Genomic DNA, 20402 nt, shown 5'->3' with positions numbered 1-20402 from the left:
ACAGCTGGCCCCCTTCCGGGGTCAGACCCTGCTCTGCAGTGAGGAGGGGGTCTGGGTGTGCAGTAGGAACGTGGTGAGTCGGTGCCAATCCGTCCTTCAGCTTATCAAGGAGAGGTTCTGTTAGTGCAGCAATAAAAACCATTGTGCTGTCTGTCTAGTGAGAACTTTTCCTGGTGAGAACTCCAGTGGGGGCTGACTCCGTTCGCCTCAGGCCATTCTCTGCACCGGTCCCGGCGGGCCAGACCTGCTGCGACTCTGGAACTGTCAGGGATGTTGTTTGCTGTCTGGCTTCCCCTTCAGGCTCTGCAGGGTGCAATGGGCAGCATGGTCTCATTTGCAGCTGGCATTCTGGCACCATGCAGAGAACACATGGTGTCCTTGCGCTTCATTAACCCACTTGCCTCGCCATGGGGGCCTTCAGCCTTTCTGGAGAAGGTGACTCTGCAGCGAAGAGATCCTGGGCCTGTCTTTCCTACTGGCCATTAAGACCTCAGTGCTCCGAACTTCCTCCTCTAGCCTTCCCTCCCACACCTCTCTAGTGTCTCTGCTTCCTGCCCAGCCATACATCAACCCTGCACAGTACAGCACTCCTGCCACACCGTGCCCGCCGCTCTGTAATTCCGCTACAGAGGAGGAGAGACCGGCTGGGCTGTAATGAATGTAAAGGGGGTTCTTTACTTACGCTGCTGGACATGGAAAAATCCCTGTGGCTCTCCAGCTCCCATACTGCCTAACTCAGCTTGTGCTGCTTAGTGTAACACTCTCAAAGTATTTATGTCCCCCTCCAGTGGCTAGTTTGCACAGAGGATAATAGCCTGCCCGTGCTGCCAGCTAAAGGACTTCGTCTGTTAACTCACATAGTTGAAATGTGTGGCTTGGTTCTGAAGTTCCAGGGTTTGAACCATGCTGGTGGATGGCAGGGAGAGGGGGGGTCATTTTATGACTTTGACGCAGAGAACCTTCCTTCGATTTAAGTGGCTATGGTATGCTTTTCATGTGGGTGCCTAGAGCAGTGTGGGTCGGCTGCATGGCTGTTTCTGCAGCAATGTTGGGAAGCCTGGGGAAAAACGCTTTCCTCTCTGTTTACTGTGGGTTTTGTTTTTCATTTATTTATGAGCCTGAAATGTGATCTTTTATTCTGGGTACATTTTCCTGTGGTAGATGACTGGAGAGGGCTTTTTTTATTATTATTATTGTTATTATTATTATAGCTCTGGCCATAAATTATTCACTTAGTGTGAAGAAAATATTCTGACTCTTTAACTGGTTTAGATTATTTGGTTTAGTCTGCTGTGGTTACTCAAATATGCATCTCTGTATTTCAGAGAAAGGTGAAGGTGGATGACTTTGGGGTCAGACAGGCTGCCCTGTGAGATTCCTCCCCTCCACCAAACATTACCTTTTCTCTCCTTTAAAGCCCGTGGTTGGGAGACATTTTCTAGTCACCCCAGCAGCTGAGCAAAGCTAGCAATGCTCTCCACCAGTGCTGGTCTTTGGGTGGCCAGAGGTGTTCCTCAACCAACCTAAAGTGTTGCTCAGAACCCTAGGATGGAGAAACTTTCCCAGCACCCATTAGCCCAGGAGCGAGGTCCCTGAATCCAGATCTCCTGGATAAACTGCCACTTTCTAATGGCTCTCCACTGCCCTATGACCATCTGACCACCTGGGACTCGTGAAGAGATGTCAGCAACCTAACACTGTTTGCCTTTAGGAAAATGTTCCTTGTATTCAGCCGAATGCTTCCTTTTCTTAATCTCCCCACGTTACTCCTAGTGAAAACCCCGGCAGCCCTCCCTAACTAGTAACCTCCCACGCAGATGGTCTGGTAGTTGGCCGTTCTTGCGACTTGACGGCTGTTGGGGCTGCTAGAGCAACATGGGAGAAATGCCCAGCAGGCATTGGCTTGAGATCTCCCAGACTCTTCCATTCGCGCTCCCCTCAAAGGGAACAAATAATCCTCTGCTGGACTGTTCGGTTCCCTCATCCACCCCTCTTTCCCAGACATGTGCCTTCTGAATGCTCGCATTGGCTTGAGATCTCCCAGACTCTTCCATTCGCGCTCCCCTCAAAGGGAACAAATAATCCTCTGCTGGACTGTTCGGTTCCCTCATCCACCCCTCTTTCCCAGACATGTGCCTTCTGAATGCTCGTGCTGGGGCACGATGGACACTGGAGAGTGGGACGTGCTTGTGATCTTGGCCTTGGCAGGGGTTTTCAAACTGAACCCTTCCTCTTTGCTTTTCCAGTTCAGGACCCACTCATGCTACCTCCCGTAGTAACATCTCCTCACACTCCCACCAGGAAACCTTCACAATCCTCTACGGAGAGAGACCTGACCCATGCGGAATCAAAGCCCTACTCCTATAAAAATTGCCATGGCCACGTGTGGTCAGAACCTTGGTTTTGTGTCTCCAGTAATTGACGGCTCCGTCGGTGTCACAGCGCCCTTACCCCCAAACTCAATCTTCTCTAGAGGAGTCTGGTGTAGGGCTTTTCTCTCATTAGTCCTGCTGCCTCTGGCTTAAGCCAGCCTGTGAAAAGCAGGCTGATTTGAAACCGGAGCTCGCAGTTGCTTTGTCGATAAATCATCCCTGATGTGCTTTTCGTAGTATTTTGCTTTCCTGAAAGTGTCTGTCTCCTTCAGGGCGTTTGGGTGCACATCTGAAATATATTGAGTTTCTTATTTCAGCAGCAGGCAGTGCCTGGCCCAGCAGTGCAAAACAGGTCCTCACAAGCCCATATCTTGGAGGGGAGTCTGGTCTCAGGTGGTGTCAGGTGACGGGGGAAAGATGGGGAGGAAAGGTGAACCAGTCCTCTGGATGTCTTCCTGAGCTTGAGTTTAATTTTTCCTGGTGACACTGAGATGGTTGCAGCAGGCTAGAGGCATAAACCTCTCTGCTGTTAAAAAGGGGACCTTTCTAGGCCAGCAGAACCCAGGAATATGCCTGGTACTTGTGCCTCTGAGCATGTCAGCACGGGTTGTTCAGAAAACCATGTTGGTCCTCAGACTCTCCCTTGCTCTCCACTCCTTGAGGGGCTGGCTCAGTTCACTGTGGATAGGTGGGATTTGTTCTCTGTGTGTGCCCTCCACATCTGTCTCCCTGTGTCTCATTCGTTAGGGTGGAAGATTCTTGGGGACCAAGCTGAGCCATTCCATAGGGAGAGCTCTCCTCGGCAGGAAGGATAAAATCCACTCGGAAATGGGGTCCGCAGAACATAACAGCTAAAAGAGGAGAAAGGTGCATGGAAAATATGGTCAGAGATGAGATTAGGGGCTGGGAGTAGGGGCTACTGAGTTCTATTACGATGGTCACTGATGCTCTGTGACCTTGGACAACTCACTCGGTTGTCCCATCCATAAAGGCAGAATGATGCTTCTCTCAGAAGGGTGCTTTGGGGCTTAATTCATGGGTTTTAAGGAGGTGCTTTGCGATCTTTGGGTGGGAAGCAGTGTTCTTCTGAGACTCTCCTTTCATGGGAAGGGCTTTGTATAGAATGTCTCCTAGTGCCTTCTTGTCTGACTCCAATGGGTAACTCTCTTGGATGCTTTCTTTTCTCCTCCAGGGAGGAGCAAATGCAGACCTTATCACCTGTGCTCTCACCTTCTTCTGTGACTTCATTTCCTCCAGGTCATCTCCATGCTGCATAGTCACGCTAAGCCCTCCCTCTCATCACGGCACATACTCTCGGGTTCAATAGTGATGCTAGTAGGTTCAGTAGCATGCTGCCTTAGTTATTCAGAATGTAATCCCCCTCTCCCTGGCCCCCATCCCCCCTGTGATTTTCAAAAGTGATGAGTGATCTTGAGCCCAGCTTGAGATGCCTTTAAGAGGCCTGATTTTCAGTAAAGAGCTTAGCACCCACCCATGGAAAATCAAACCCCTTTATGGCACCTCAAATTGAACTCCCGAAAACTTCATGCACCTAGTTGTTTGTGGAAACCTTGGCCAGGAGCTCTGTGATGCTGCTGCAACCAGGCATGTCTTTTTCTATTCATTTCTCAGCTCCTCTCCCATTTTGGAAGTTTTTTGTTTTTATGGCTTGCGTTTAATTGCTCCTCTGGTGCGTTAGCGATCGGAACACTATTGAACATTAAGGTTAAATGATGATATCACCACTCACTATGTTTGCATTTTGCATGCATTTGCCAACACAAACCCTTCGCCTCATTAATCCTTTGCAATCCAATTTTTTTTTTCTTCCCCTAAATGAAATTGTCCGTTTGGGATGCATTTATTTCCTTTTAACAGCCGCATGACAATTTCGCTGATGGAGTTTGCATCCAACTTTGTTACTGGGTAGTGTCAACTTGGCCTGACGGATGTGTGTGTGTAATTATTTTCTCGCAGTTTGATTTAATTAATGCTTAACCTCATCAGAGTCCTACAGCTGGAGTTCTCTCTCTGCAGGAACTGCTAGTGGCAGAAGGACTGCCTTTTTCCCTGAGAACCTCTGAGCACCTGGCTGTAAAAAATTCAGCAACAAACCACCACCATCCCACTCAAGAAAAAACAAATGGCAAATAAACCTCCCTGGCTTTGCTTCCCCACACTAACTGCGTTTAAATGGTTGCCATTGTATCTGATTTTTCGCTAAGTGTTTCTAACAGCTATGGGGAAGGTCATATGTCTCTGTGAACATTTGACTTAAAAAAAAAAAAAAAGTCTTTTCCTGTATAGTATAATCTAACTTTATTTTGAACAATACCACTTTCCTACAAACTCTCTTCTGAAACACTTCTATCAAGTGTCACACATTTAGAGTTAATAAGTAGGAGAGAGAGGAAGATAGAGGTGTGGGCACAGAAGGAGGCGGGATAGGGGAAGGACCCCTTGGCTGAGGTTTGTGGGTGGGGAGCTGGCTAGACAGACAGGTTACAGGGAGGCTGTTCTAAGTAGTGTATTTGCAGGAGAGAAGGCTCTTGTGCATCGGGCGTGTGGCCTAATGAACAGGGCAATGTGCTAGGAGATAGGAGACCTATATGCTATGACCAGCTCTGTTACTGTCCTGCTGTGTGACCTTGGGCAAATCATTTAACTTTCTGTTGCACAGTTTCCCCATCTATAAAACAGAGGTAATGCTCTTAACCTTCTTTTGTAAAGTGCTTTGAGCGCTGTGGACTGAAGAGGTTGTGTAAAAGCTAAATATTTGTACTGTTGGTTGGGAGAAAGAACAAAGGGGAGTTGAGTAAAGCCTGGGTCTTGAGGGGTCATCTGAGGCAAATCCATGGCAGGTTATAACTAGAGCTGGGCATAGTTCATGGTGGTGGTTTTTTGTGGTTATTTTTTCCAGAGAACAATGCAGACTTTGGTCGATCAGAACATTTTGTGAATTTTCCAAATTGTGTTAAGGGGGTGCCAAATAAAACTCCAAATTTATGTGGGGGGAGAAATCGAAACATTTCATTTCAGCATTTTTGAAATGTTTCTAATTTTTTTTATTCAAAAGCGCTTTTCATTTTGAAATTTCCTTCAGGTGTGTTTAAAAATGTAAAAAAAACCCAAAACACACAACAGGCTCAAAATCAAATGTTTCATTCAACATACAGATTCCTCCTGCCCAACTTTTTGGTTCATCAGTTATTTTTTAAAAAATTGTTTGGGGTAAAACTGAAACAATTTTTGTCCACTATCTCCCCCCCCTCCAACTGCAAGCAAACTGAAAAAATCAGTTATTTGCACAACTCTAGTTACAGCCACAGAGATGAGTCTCACTGCTGAGATGAATGAGGAGCTGACAAAGGTGTCTGAGGCTTGGAATGTGGGGGGAGTTAATCAGGTTACATTCCTAGGTCACATTTTTCAATGACAGTGGTTGGTAAGTAGGATGGACCCCTGTGACTATTGTTTAAATATCAATACAAAAATATAATGTTTACATCTAGGTGTAAAGCTCCAATGTGTTTGATTATTAGTCTATAGTGTCTATTTGAAGGGCATCTGTTAATCAATATCCTAATTGGATCAGCCTCTGGCTGGGTTTGCCTAGCTCCACCTTTTTAGGCTGCCTGTGTAGGTGGTCGCGCTATCAATGGTCCAGTGCGATCATTCCCCTTCTCTTGCTTTTCCAGGCAGCTCCATTTTTACTTTACATTTGTATGGCACCTTTCAACACCTTTGCCGACTATGGACTGTGTTCCCAGGAAGTGCTGGGTACCCATGACGCCCATTTAGATTCACCTTCTACTGAAATGCAGCCTGCTCTGGGGTGGAACACAGAAGCTGCAGTTAACAGAACACACCCATCTCCTCTACAGTGGTTTAAAACAGGAAATGCAGAATGCCATATTCACCTGGAAACACAGCGGGTGATTTGAGGATACAGATTGTACTTGGAGTGCAGCTGAAATGTGGAACTCAATGCCCCCTGCAGGGAAGGAGCGTGACGTAGGGGTTAGAGCACAGGACTGGGAGACAGGAAAATATGCCTTTTGGATTGGGTGACAATATTCAAATACAGGTTTCAGAGTAGCAGCCGTGTTAGTCTGTATTCGCAAAAAGAAAAGGAGGACTTGTGGCACCTTAGAGACTAACCAATTTATTAGAGCATAAGCTTTCACACAAAGATGGACTACAAGCCGTCAAGAACACTATCCCCGATAATGTCACGGCTAACCTGGTGGCTGAACTTTGTGACTTTGTCCTTACCCATAACTACTTCACATTTGGGGACAATGTATACCTTCAGATCAGCGGCACTGCTATGGGTACCCGCATGGCCCCACAGTATGCCAACATTTTTATGGCTGATTTAGAACAACGCTTCCTCAGCTCTCGTCCCCTAAAGCCCCTACTCTACTTGCGCTATATTGATGACATCTTCATCATCTGGACCCATGGAAAAGAAGCCCTTGAGGAATTCCACCATGATTTCAACAATTTCCATCCCACCACCAACCTCAGCCTGGTCCAGTCCACACAAGAGATCCACTTCCTGGACACTACAGTGCTAATAAACAATGGTCACATAAACACCACCCTATACCGGAAACCTACTGACCGCTATTCCTACCTGCATGCCTCCAGCTTTCACCCTGACCACACCACACGATCCATCATCTACAGCCAAGCTCTACGATACAACCGCATTTGCTCCAACCCCTCAGACAGAGACAAACACCTACAAGATCTCTGTCAAGCTTTCTTACAACTACAATACCCACCTGCAGAAGTAAAGAAACAGATTGATAGAGCCAGAAGAGTTCCCAGAAGTTACCTACTACAGGACAGGCCTAACAAAGAAAATAACAGAACGCCACTAGCCGTCACCTTCAGCCCCCAACTAAAACCCCTCCAACGCATTATTAAGGATCTACAACCTATCCTAAAGGATGACCCAACACTCTCACAAATCTTGGGAGACAGGCCAGTCCTTGCCTACAGACAGCCCCGCAACCTGAAGCAAATACTCACCAACAACCACATACCACACAACAGAACCACTAACCCAGGAACTTATCCTTGCAACAAAGCCCGTTGCCAACTGTGCCCACATATCTATTCAGGGGACACCATCACAGGGCCTAATAACATCAGCCACACTATCAGAGGCTCGTTCACCTGCACATCCACCAATGTGATATATGCCATCATGTGCCAGCAATGCCCCTCTGCCATGTACATTGGTCAAACTGGACAGTCTCTACGTAAAAGAATAAATGGACACAAATCAGATGTCAAGAATTGTAACATTCATAAACCAGTCGGAGAACACTTCAATCTCTCTGGTCACGCGATCACAGACATGAAGGTCGCTATCTTAAAACAAAAAAACTTCAAATCCAGACTCCAGCGAGAAACTGCTGAATTGGAATTCATTTGCAAATTGGATACTATTAATTTAGGCTTAAATAGAGACTTGGAGTGGCTAAGTCATTATGCAAGGTAGCCTGTTTCCTCTTGTTTTTTCCTACCCCCCCCCCCAGATGTTCTGGTTTAACTTGGATTTTAACTTGAAGAGTGGTCAGTTTGGATGAGCTATTACCAGCAGGAGAGTGAGTTTGTGTGTGTATGGGGGTGGGGGGGATGTGAGAACCTGGATTTATGCAGGAAATAGCCCAGCTTGATTGTCATGCACATTGTGTAAAGAGTTGTCACTTTGGATGGGCTATCACCAGCAGGAGAGTGAATTTGTGTGGGGGGGTGGAGGGTGAGAAAACCTGGATTTGTGCTGGAAATCACTTTAGATAAGCTATTACCAGCAGGACAGTGGGGTGGGAATAGGTATTGTTTCATATTCTCTGTGTATATATAAAGCCTGCTGCAGTTTCCACGATATGCATCTGAGGAAGTGAGCTGTAGCTCACGAAAGCTTATGCTCTAATAAATTGGTTAGTCTCTAAGGTGCCACAAGTCCTCCTTTTCTTTTTGCGAATATTCAAATAGGGGTGTATGGCGCCCTCTATTGGGACAGATGGTTAAAAACAGCAGAACGGGTCAGAAGGTTTTTTAAGGCATGAGAACTGACAATCTAACAAAAAACAAATCAAAGTGAAAGCTGCTTAAGGCAGCTGAGGGATTCCAGCCTCTGAACATAAAGCTGTTGGTGGATAAAAGCCAGCACTGAAATATGGTGGTTATCTAAACTGCCAAAGGTAAATAAAGAGGTTCAATGAGCATCTTTCCTTTTTAAAATAAATAAGTGATTAATAGATCCTGCTGCCCAGCAGATAATTTACTGTTGATCAGGGTTGTCTTAATGCATCTAGAGGTCTCTACTGCACCATAATTTACCAGCAGTTACTGGTGCACCGGCTAGGAGGGGAAATTGGAAACCCAGAAGGAAATGAAAGGAGCATTGCAGCTTTCTCAAGCCTGCTTCCCTCGAGTACCTGCTTCTCCAGGTAATTAACCCCCCTTGGCTTCCCATCCCCACCAAAGCAGGACTGGACGTACTGCAGGGTGCAATGCGTTGGGGAAGCCTCATCAGTCTGTTTGTGTGGAGTCAGGGGTTGGAATTTCTAAATCAGCCTGGTTTTGGAGGGCAGGTTCCTGAATCCTGCTTCCAAATGTCCCATATGAGCTAGATGGTGGGGAGGGGGGGCCACGCCTGGCCCTGGCTGCTTGTCCCCTGGCACAACCTCTGTCAGACAGGAGACAGTTCCTGCTCTGAGGACTGACCCCTTTGGAAGGCACCCTAAATATATGCCAAAGCAGCCTGCTGTTGGCCAAGGTTAAAAAAGAAGTTAAACTGCAGCGTTCTGTTCAACCATTCCAGCCCTGTAACCCGGCACCAGGCTCTTCCTGCCAGGTTGTTTGGTAGAAGGACTTGGAGGTAGTTGGGCTCTTATCACTGCATGGCTTTGCTTCGGTTCACTTGGTTTGGTGCTAAAGCTTAGAAACTACCTGAGCCTAAACAACAAGGAGCCCTGAACCTAGTTCATTCACTGGAGACAGGCAGGGGAGATGGTCTAGCTAAGGTACTTCCATGACACCAGGTGTCATATATACCCTCGTATCTGAGAACTTTACAATCTTTACTGTATTTATCCTCACAACGAGCACTGAGAAAATAATTGTTTTTTCCTTCGTTTGTCTAACAAACTGGAAAAAACAAAAACAACCGCTTTGTTTTGAACAGAAACTGATTTTTTTCCCCTCATGGAAAAGAACCCCCCCCCACAAAAAAATCCCACAAAATTCTTGTGTGTCAAAACCAGGTGTTCCATGTATTGATTCAAATGGACATTTGTGAATAGTTTGCATTTTTCAGCAAATTCATTGCAGGGGGAAGTGCCCACTCCTCCTCTCAACACCCCATGAGGTGGGGCTATTAACCTTATTTTACAGGCAGGGAACTTAAGTCTACAACAATTAAGTGACTTGCCCAAGGTCACCCAGGAAGTCTGTAGCAGAGCAGGGGATTGAACTCAGGTCTTTCAAGTCCCAGGCTAGCACCCTAACCACTGGGGAGTAACTTCCTGTCACTATGGTGGGGAGGGGCCATGGAAATACCATGAGAGATGTTCCTTGGGTGGGATGGGCAGGAGAGATGAAAATTAAAATGTAGTGCCCTGGACTTAAGGATGTGTGTGCAGGGGGAGTGGAGCAGTGAAGAGATGGCTTGAAAGGGTCCTTGAGCATGGCCCGTGTGTAGGGCCCTCATCACGTGGCATGCCCAGGATGGCTCTGGTCTCATAGGGAGGGCATGTCATTCGCCCAGCCTGGAAGGGAACTTGCAGGGGGGTTGAGTTGTGTATCTTGGTGCTGAGTGAACAGGCCAGCGAGCTACTGAGTTTCCTTTCCCCTGAACCAGCCCCACTGGCCAGCTTTTCAGGAGCCCCTTGCGGGCTGTGCCTTTGATTCCATTGCTTCCTCCTCAGAGTCTTGTTCTGCTCTCTGTTGCAGGTGCCTTTTGAAGCCACCTTCTTTGAAAGTGGAGTGATGCAGAGGCAGCCAGCGGGTGCCTCTGCTCTGCCAGCCATAATGATTGCTGTCCAAGCTGGGTCAGGAGGAGAATAGCTTTCATCTCCCTCTCCCCTACCCCTCCCTTTCTCCTGGCGATCCTGTATCAAAGACTAGCTGGAGAAACTCTGCCCAGCACTGTTAAGCGCTCTCCAGAAGATGAACGATCCCTGGGAGGCTTACCTTTAAAATCTCAAAGTTTCATGCTTTTTGTGTTTGGGGCAATGCGGGGATAAAACTCACCATTTTGTTCTGGCAGCTAGAAAAGCTGATGAAGGAGGAGCAGCTGGGGGAGGGCGGATTGCCAGAAAGAGATGGACTGAGTGTGGTCTGAAGTCTGGAGTGTGGAGGACAGGACCGTGTAAGGATGCGATGCTAAAATTATTACCAGGCATTGCAGGTGCAACGCCTACAATTAAATTTGCCCAGCACTTCCCCGTTTTCAGCTGTGTAGAACTTTGTTGAGATTTAACCGGTCGAGCTGAAATGTTCCATGCTGGGTGTCTTCCTCAGGCTGAATTTCTCTGGAAACTTTCGGCTGAAATGGCTCTGCCATTTCCAAGAGTGAGGCGAGGGAAAAATGCATTTGTTTTGCCCAGGGTTAAAAAAATTCATACTGCCGTTTGACTGGGACATTCTAGTGCCCCCTTGCTTTGCAGCGGGGACTTGATGTTTGGCAAGGGGATGTCCTGGTGCTGTTTCCATGGGGGAAACAAAAACACCCAAATTTGGCCAAGGTCTAAACCTTTGAAAAATCCCAGTTCGCACTTGCTCAGCAGAGACTTGTTAGAGCTTGGCAGCCAAATTCTCTGAAGACAGCGTCTGCAAAGAGCACGCTCCCTCCTCTCACACAGCTCCTGTGTGCCAGCCAGACTATGCTTGTGCCATGCCCACAGAGTGACTGAGTGTGAGCTATCCTCCTGGGGCTGAGCGGGACTGTCCCAGCAGTTGCTGCTGTGGCACTGGGCACGGGAACAAAGAGCAGGGAGATTCTCTCCTGTGCTTTCAATGTTCCCTCTGCCGGCACCCAGGAAACATGGAGGAAGCAGTCTGCCTCAAATGCAGAGGGGACAAGAGCCAGACTGGAGGGAATAGACTGGGACAAGGAGCCTGGGGGTGAACTGGAACTGGGAGTTGCTGCAGGTGGGCAGGAAGAGATTGGGACTGGCTGGGGTAAGGAGATTAGGAGCCCACGAGGGGGAGGAATGGGTGCAGGGGGAGGGGAGCCTGAGATTGGACAAGGAGCCTGAGTGAGACTAGCTAGGTGAGGAGCCTGGGACGAAAAGCCAGGAGGGAGACAAAGGACTGGGACAGGCTGGAGGGGATGGGTCAGTTGGGGTCAGGCTTGGCGGCCATTGGATGGAGGATTCTGTGACAACTGGAGCACAGAATGTGGATTGGAACCCACAATCCCTGCGTCTCGCCATTCTTTATCTGTTGGCAAATATCTGAAACCCACTGGCACAGTGTGTCTCATCCCCTTCTAGTGCTGGTCCTCATAGAGGATGACAACCTTCTACTGCTAGCAGTTCATTAGCCCAAATGGTGGATCTAAACCTACCAACCCATCTGAGGGCCCATGTGGATGTCAGTGTGTTGCCACATGATGCAGTTAGGTTCCTCCTCCAGTTTGCTTTTTTTTAAACCTAGCAAATTACACATGCAAACTATGTTAAAAAGAATGGTAAGGTTGCAAAGTCAAACGCTCAGAAGTGAGGATATGCCAGTACTGTGGTTGCCCATGAAGCTCTAATTTAGCCCCCTTGTGCATCTGCATATTATATTATACAGTCTTTGATTACATGACATGTTGTTTTTTCCTCAAGACCCCTCCCTCATTCACCATCTACATTAATATCTCATTCAAAAACAGCAAGAAACCCTGCCCTGCTTGTCCCTGAGCTGAGATCAGTTTCAGTGAATTGATGAGCTTGTAAATCTGCAAACAGGATTAGAGATAAAAGCACCTTTATTGAGACTTCTGGCTCCTGAGGAGGATTTCAGCAGGGCTGCTTCCAGGTTTCCATGCAACTGGGGGACTTCTGCAACCCTGCAATCCGTGCTGTCTTACTGGTTTAATAATTAACGGGACCCAAGTTGTAAAATTGAGTGTAGCTCCTATGTAAGTGGGGGGATTCCCCTGGAAGTACCCCAGGGTGAGGCATCTGCTTCTGCCGGGGCTGGATTAGGTCCTCACACTTTAAATAAAGATGATCAATGGATTGTGCCTTGAACTCAGTGGGTGTCTGCAAAGTCTGTTAACACCTGGGTTGCAGAGAGATCTAATCCAAGGCAAAGTCAGTTTGTTCGTTCTTTTTCTCTCCGTCTTTCTCCATCCCTGGCCACTGCAGCTGATGTGGCTCACAGTAATTTAATATTGGTCTGGGTAGCACCTGGCCAAGAAAGCTCCTGAGGGGGGAGGACAGCTGGTGCTAGAGTATTGCGAGGAGCCTTTGTTGTGAAGGAGGTGGTGGAGTGTGCGTTGGGGGTGGCTTGCTGCTCTGTGCTCTTCCCCCCAGGAGGCAGGCTTTAAAAAACAAACAGCCCAACCAGAATGCATCTCCCCCCGCCCCCCAGGCATTTTTAAAATTAAAGCACGGTCTGGACTCTTCTTTCCAAACTGGGGGTACATGAGGGCCGCCAAGGGGAGCTTGCAATGTAGTGAAGAGACAGGTGGGACATGCGGCCACATCATTAGCTAAGTCCCAACAGGTGCTTTGTGAGGCACAAGGGAACATGTGGTCCCTGCCCTGAGCAATGTTCCCTCTAATTTTTCCCATGCATGTGCAGAATGAATTTTGTTATGTGCACCAATATAGAGTTGATGTGGGGTGGGGCCAAAGGGTTCAAAGTGTGTGTGCGTGGGGGGCTTAGGGCTGGGGCAGAGGGGTGGGGTGCAAGGAGGTGAGGGCTCGGGCTGGGGGTGTGGACTCTAGGCTGAGGATGAGGGGTGCAGGGCTCAGGGCTGGGGTGCAAGGAGGTGAGGGCTCGGGCTGGGGGTGTGGGCTCCGGGCTGGGGATGAGGGGTTCAGGGTGCAAGAGCGGGCAGAGGGTTGGGCAGGAGGAGGGTGAGGGCTCCAGCTGCGGATGCGGGCTCTGGGCTGGGGCTGGGGATGCGGGGTTTGGCGTGCAGGCTGTCCCGGGCCGGGGTGGGGAGAGCGGATTCCCCCAGCCCTCTCTCGCTGCAGCTGCAGCTGGGCTGGCGGGGAGAGGCGCTTCTCCCTGGCTGCGGGAGCTCCGGAGCTGGGGGAGAGCGTCTTTCCCCGCCTCTCCCTGGCCATAGCAGGTCTGGGGGCCAGAGCTGCAGGAGAAGCTGGTACCTTCATGCCTCCCCACCACATCCCTGAGCGCCTGCATTGCCCTTGATAGGCTGCTGCACGGCCGCGAAGCGTAGAGGGAACTTAGGCCCCGAGGCGCGCGCAGCCTAAATGGAGAAGCAGCACTGACATCCTGCAGGATCCAGGGGACAGCTCTGCCGCAAGGCAGCTTTAGGCTGGGACTTCCAAAGAAGCTGAAGGGAATTAGTGGTCAACTCCTGTCAAAGTTCAACGGGTTTTGGGTGCCTAACTCCCTTAGGCTCTTTTAAAAACCTCAGCCTGAATTCTTGGGGGGGTGTGTGTGTGAATTTTTGAGGCTGTGGGATGACGTGGATTTGAGGCAGTTACGGGCTTCACAGGAGAATCAGGATGGAAGGAAGGGCCTAGAAGAAAAGATGAGGGTGGGGAGACCTTCTGGGGTGCAGAGAGAGGGAGTTCCAGTTGTAGCGGGTGGCATGGAAGTGGGAGTGTGAGGCTTTGATGGGCTGCAAGGTGAGGAAAGAGATGGTGGAGCTCTGTGCCGAGATGAATGGGGGAGGCTGAGCTCTGAGGGAATTCTGGGTACCTGATGTCTGCTAACCATGGCTGCACTCACATCACGAATGGGAATTTTCTTGTGACGCATTGTGTTTGGAGCCATGAGCCAAGATGACCCCATTCCCAGTAACTCCCTGCATCATCACATGTGTGCTGCTGAGCGCCGGCTGAACCTTATCAATGGAGAATTTTGCATATCGGATGCTTTTTTCCAAGTGATTTACTCTGCTTTGTAATTGGTTGCAGTGATTATAATCTCGTTTCTATTACTCTGCAGTCCCTGTCTGTCTGTCCCCTCCCCGTTTAAGAGAAATAAAGGAATCGCTGACGAGGGGCAACTGTCTTGTCTTTAATCAGGTGCTCCCTATTCTCACTCTGTCAGCTGCTTGTGCTCAGATAAATCCAGCTCATATGCAAGGATCTGTCTCATCTGCCTAGGGCAGCCCACTGTTCCTGTCAAAAAGAAATGATGATGCGGCGGGGAGGGGGGAAGAAGAGAGGCTGGCAAGATTGGGGGTATGCAAGAAAAACAAGGACAATATAGTATGCAGTGTTGGTGTAGCCGTGTTAGTCAACCCAGGGAAGAGATCCCAAATCTTGAGCTACTCAGAGCAAGACTTTGGGGCCAATTTAAAAACAAAACAAAACAAAACCCAAACCTCTCCCCAGGTGGCTTGGAGTGTGATGTCAGGTTTATGTGAAGTCTCAGCTGTGCTAAGATTTTGCTTTCCTACAGATAATGTCAACTGACTTCACCCAGACTTGTATCTGGGAGTGTGTTGTGATGGGAAACCTGGAACCGCTGAGTTACCGGGAAGGTAAATTTCCACTCCATCCTTGAAGTTTTAGGCAGATCAGAAAGGAATTGCAGAGACATCTCTCTCTCTTGCCTAGCTGTTGCCAGCTGGCTAACATTTGCCCTTTCTGGGTGGGTTGGGGGAGGCATTTCTTTTCCAGCCCAGGGACCCTGATGTGGGTCTCCCAAGTCCCATATTTATACATCCTGCACAGTTTTAGGTAATCAGCAAATGCTGTCACCGGCTCGCCGAAGACACTCAGCCTGAGTAATTTTACATGTCGGCACCATCCATCACAGAGATGCAACCCACAAACATGTGAAAAGCTGCTGAAGGGGGCGGAGATGGCTTCTGGCTGTGAACCTTGCTGGTCAGTCCATTTCCCAGCGAAGAGCGTGGAGAGCATGTTAACCCCTTTTGGGATGTGGCTGCAAAAGGAACACGACTGGGCTTGTATTCCTTTCCTGAAAGCCCTAAAACCTTGGATTGCTTGGGCTTTGCTATGGCATTTACTCCTGAAAATATCTTGCCAACACAGAGAATGGCTCAAGCAGTAGAGGTGGGAGACCTTGTCTACACTACAGGTTACTTCGGTATAACTTAAGTTGCTCAGGGGCATGAATAATCCACAACCCCTGAGCGCCGTAAGTTATACCGACCTAAACTTTGGTGTAGACAGCGCTACGTTGGTGAGAGAGCTTCTCCCGCCAATGTAGCTGCTGCCTCTGGTGGAGGCAAGAGTTATTAAATTGACGAGAGAGCTCTCTCCCGTCGGCATAGAGCATCCCCCCCACAAGCACTGCAGTGGCTCAGCTGCACGGCCATAAGTGCTGTGGTGGAGGAGATGTAGCCATAGAGACTGTTGGTCAGATAACTAGGGTTTACGTGTGCTTCCATTCCCATCTGCATGGGTTCTCGCTGCCCTGAGTTTTGAATCTCGCTCTGAATCGAAGCTGCAGAGTCTCACCTGGTTTTGAGCTCCACAAGGAGCAGGAAAGCTGGCAGAACCCTCGCTCAGACCCACGCGTTGGCCCAGGCACTCCCTGTGAGCCTGGGCAAACACTCTGATGTCCCTGGGCTAAGTTTCAAGCTTGGAATGGGACCTGTAACCTCATGAGCTCCACAGGTGTTCAGGTTTCCTTGCAGACTTTTTGCACATGGCTCTCTCAAGCAGCCTTCATCTCAAAGTGCCCTGCTCTTTCCCCAGGGTAAATGCTGGCCCTTCTCGACTAGCCTGGTAGTTTGCAGTGGCATTCCCTGGCGGCATGCCCTGGTAGTCTGGTATTGATCCGCTGTGTGGAAATCAGATGCTAGGTGCTAACAGTGATTAGGACGTGGCAGGAAGGTGATACGGCTCACCCGCTTTGACGATCTACGTTCTTGGTCACAGGGTATTGTTTAAAGCCCTCTGCCTTGTTGCTATGAGCGCAGGTGGCAGGAAGCCTCGGAGCAGTTTATATAGCCATTGCCACATGCTGATAATCCTTAAACGTTGCGTTAACGCGTTCCAATCATTTGCTATCTTTTAGGACCTTAGTGGAAATATTCACCTAGCTCCAGGTAATTAACGGCTGCACTTTAGTGCCCTAAATCACACACTCGGTAAAAAATACCAAGCAGCAGGCACCATTCACCGTGGCGAGAATCATTGCAGCACCCTTAATCGCTCCTGGTGCCTTCTGGGTTGTCTTGGAGCTTTTGAGACCAGTGCCAATATTCAGCTTTCAAGCCACCTGCTTTTGAGAGCTTGCCACCCTCCACTTGCATACCCTCCGCCCTTTCCTGCCTGTGGGCTGCTTTCAGGATTTTGGAGGTGCCCTCAGCAAGCTGAGTCCTGGGAGGATCCCTAATCTGCAATCACGTGGTGACACTGGCGTCTCATGCTATGCACTTTGAGGGTGAGAGGAGCTGGATGGATGGATGGTTGTGTTTGTCTGGACACCTACGTTCAACCCCATTCCCGCTGCACCAGGGAAGGAATGACGAATAGGTCATATTCCCTTATTGATACAGCAAACTCTTAGAGGCGCAGCAAGCTGCCAGTTCTGCATTGTTCGGGGGTCCACTTCCAAACGGCCAGCAGTGTGGCCGCAGCTGAGGGCTGGCTTTGTCATCTCCCTTTAAGGAGCGGGGCCCATTCTCGGCGCCGGACTCTGGGCGGACTTGACACAGCACCCTCTCCTGGAGGGACTAGATGGCTTAATGGATTGATTGAATGGGATTCCTGGTCTTTTGCATTGCATCCATGGTCTGAATGCAACCTAGGCTGGTGGAGACCAGACTTGTTCCTACCTGAAGGCTGTTGGGTTGCAATGTGAGATGAGTTGGTTTAGTTCCTAGCTGGGGAGTGTTCCGTTCACAATATATTGCCCTCCACCTCCTCTCCCTTATTGGCAGTCTCAGCAGAGGCTAAGGTCTGAGTGGGCCAAGTGACCAAGGGCAGAGGCATGTTGGTGAGACTATGGGGGTGAAGCTGGCGCTGCTTCTGTCTGTGCCTACGTGCTCTGCTGATCGACAGACACCGGTCTCCGGGGCTGTCCGTTCTGTGCATTTCCCCAGCTCTCTCCCCCCTCCCACTCATCGTGGTGATTAAGAATTTTACAGGGCAGAAAGTGCGCTTTCATTTGCTGGACTCTTGCCAAGAAGTGTGGAAATTGTACTTCTGCATAGAATAAAGGGGGTTTTAAAGCAATAAAATATTTTAATGGCAGTTCAGAGGGCCACCGTCAACCCCTAGAGGTCTCTTTTCTTTTAATTTTCCATGAGGATTGGCAGACTCGTGCCAAGTCTATTCCTAAGTTGATTTTTCTAACTTTTGCTTCTCCTAAATGTTTAAAACCACCGGTGGGGGGGGGGGGGAAGGAGGGGGCTCTGCCTGGTCAAATGAGTCTGAGTGAATCTGGGCGCCCCTAGCTGGGGGATGTAGCAGACCAGTGGACGTGTTACTCTTTGGGCCTGGGCAGGCTCATCTTTCCACGGCTTGTTTTTGTTCCTTGGGAACATCAAAGCAAAGGGGGCGGGTGAAGTCACAGCTCCATTTTTCTTCCCTGCTGTTTGTATTGCGGTAGAGCCTAGGGGCTCCAACGGAGACTACAGCTCCCTAGGCCCACAGCAGAGACAGCTTATGGTCTAGACCCACGCAACAAAGGGAGAGGAAGCAACTTGACCATGGTCATACAGCCTGTCGGTGGCAGATCAGGGAACAGAACCCAGGTTTCCTGACTCTGTTTCATGTCCTGTATTCTGGACCACATTGCCTCTCATCTCCGCCTGCTGGCCTCTGAGGCAGATATGCCAAAGTCCATGTGGTTCACTGTGCTTGGGTCCTTAGGAGAGTGGCTTAAACTCAAGGTCCTCACTGCCATGTAGATAGAAAGCTCTTTAGGGCATTTTTTTGTTCTGTGTTTGTACAGGGCCTCGTACACTGGTGGTCCTGATCTATGACTGTGCTCCTAAGTGCTACTGCAATACAAATAATAACACCCGGACTTTAATGAGCCCATGTCTTTATTTGGAGAAGCAGGGGTTTAAAGAGATGGCAGAAGGGGAAGCTGGATAATGATTTCCTGAGTTTTGCTGAGGAGCGCACAGCTAAGTTTTGTGGGTGAGCCCCTAAGATGGCAGTACTGATTTTTCTCCTCATTTCCTTTCAGGTGGAATTGGGTTTGGACGTGCCAAGGGAAACTCTGGCTCAGAGGCAGATGACGAAACGCAGCTGACCTTCTATACCGAGCAGTATAGGAGCCGGAGACGGAGCAAAGGTAAAATAAAAGAACCTGCAGTGACACAGCAGCTGTGAGAGGCAAAAGAAACAAACACTCCAGTTTACCTCCTTTCGCTGCACCCCTAGCTAAGAGGTCTGAAATAATTTGACTCTCGGTCCATAGGTACAAATCTTCATGCCCAATAGCTAACATCAGCCTATTCATAAAGATTTCCCAGCCTGGGACTATCCCCTGCCAGCTACTAGCATGTGGGAGACATTAGCAGTTTCCTAGTGATTATATTAATTGGGTTGGTTGCTTGTTCATGGCTATTCCCTGGTTTCCAATATCAGCCACATTAAAGATTTAGGAAGCACTGATGAGTGACCCCAGCATTTCCTCCCCTTCTTTCCCCTTGATGCACCAGACCCCCAGCATGCTGGAAGTGGAGTTGGATGGATGGATGGAGCTGGTCTTCCCAGTTTTGAACAGTATACAGCTAATTGGAAAAACATCCATCACTGAAACACTAAGCTGTAGATCTGAATTAAGGAAAGGGGAGGGATGGGGAAGCACAGCCCTTCAAAAGTCTCCAGCTAAGTACCATTTCCAGTGTATTATATTGTAACTACCGTGGGTTTTCAGTACAGCCTTGCTAAGAGTATCATGGACATTATGTTTTAAGGCCTTATAGACACTAGGCATTTCAGCCACTGGCAGCCAGCCACTGGTGTCACTGCACCAGTTCATACCTCTGATGTCAACACACACAAGTGTGATAAGCCACAGCTTGTACTGGGGAAGTTTACTATCCATGGCAGTGGTGCTCAAAGTGTCTTCACTAGGGATTTGCGTTGGTAGAGCCGTGCTATTGGTCCAGCCACCCGTGACGGTAATGGTGGCGTTTCCTGAGGATATGTAAAGCTCAATTTCTGTCACTTAAAGTTTCTCAGCAAATTTCCTATTGGACTTGAATTTTCCATGCTTGTTCTCAGCCCAAAAGCAATTAAAAAACAAACACAAAATTGAGGTTGAGGCAGGGACTTAATCTCGTAAGTCACGTTGTGAGTTAAAAGAGAGAGAAAGTCTCTTCCAGGGTTTAAAACTACTTCCTACGTTTTCCCCCATTCAAATAATACCAGGATCACTTTGTTTCTAAACCTCTGATCTAGTGTGTGTTTAGCCTTCAATAGGGGAAATAGGTGACTTTTGTTGCTGCTGTTGCTAAGTCTGAAAACCACCATTAAGAAATAACCAAGTTGGAAAGTGATTTTAAGATTGCACCGGTGGCTCTGAGTCCTGAATTTGTTTTCTTTGTTAAGCCAAGCAGAGCCAGAGTGCAGCATTCTAGATAGATGCCAGAGCCCACCAAACTAAATACAGCTCCATTTATTTCCGTGATTAGGCATTCAGATAAATGCGCATAACATGTTTATTTCAATGTGAAATTACCTCCACACCTACGGCTGGCCCAGTGATTTCACGTTAGAACAAACACACACATTGCGTTTATTTATGTGGAATAGGATTTGCGTTCAGGTGTGTTCTTGTATCTTCGTTCTTTTAGAAGAAAGGGAAATCCAATGTTACATAAATTTTCACTGGAATTATACTTGCCCTTTTAAGCACGGAAAGTCAACAAAG

At 48.6% G+C, this 20402-nt stretch overlaps 1 protein-coding gene across 1 annotated transcript in view; it reads left to right on the top strand.

Moving 5' to 3' along the window:
* Positions 1-20402, top strand: part of ASTN2 (astrotactin 2) — a gene marked incomplete at its 5' end in the record, with an annotated part of 616673 nt that overhangs the window by 186588 nt on the left and 409683 nt on the right. Inside the window, one exon of the mRNA XM_084650529.1 lies at positions 18708-18815. Coding sequence (XP_084506655.1) covers positions 18708-18815 — 108 coding nt within the window. The remainder of the gene's footprint in view (positions 1-18707; positions 18816-20402) is intronic.

Source organism: Lepidochelys olivacea (assembly GCF_965140295.1).
Source record: "Lepidochelys olivacea isolate rLepOli2 genome assembly, chromosome: 16".
NCBI classification, from domain to species: Eukaryota; Metazoa; Chordata; order Testudines; family Cheloniidae; genus Lepidochelys; species Lepidochelys olivacea.
Note: the sequence above shows the minus strand (reverse complement) of the source record. Positions and strands in the feature narration are given on the sequence as shown.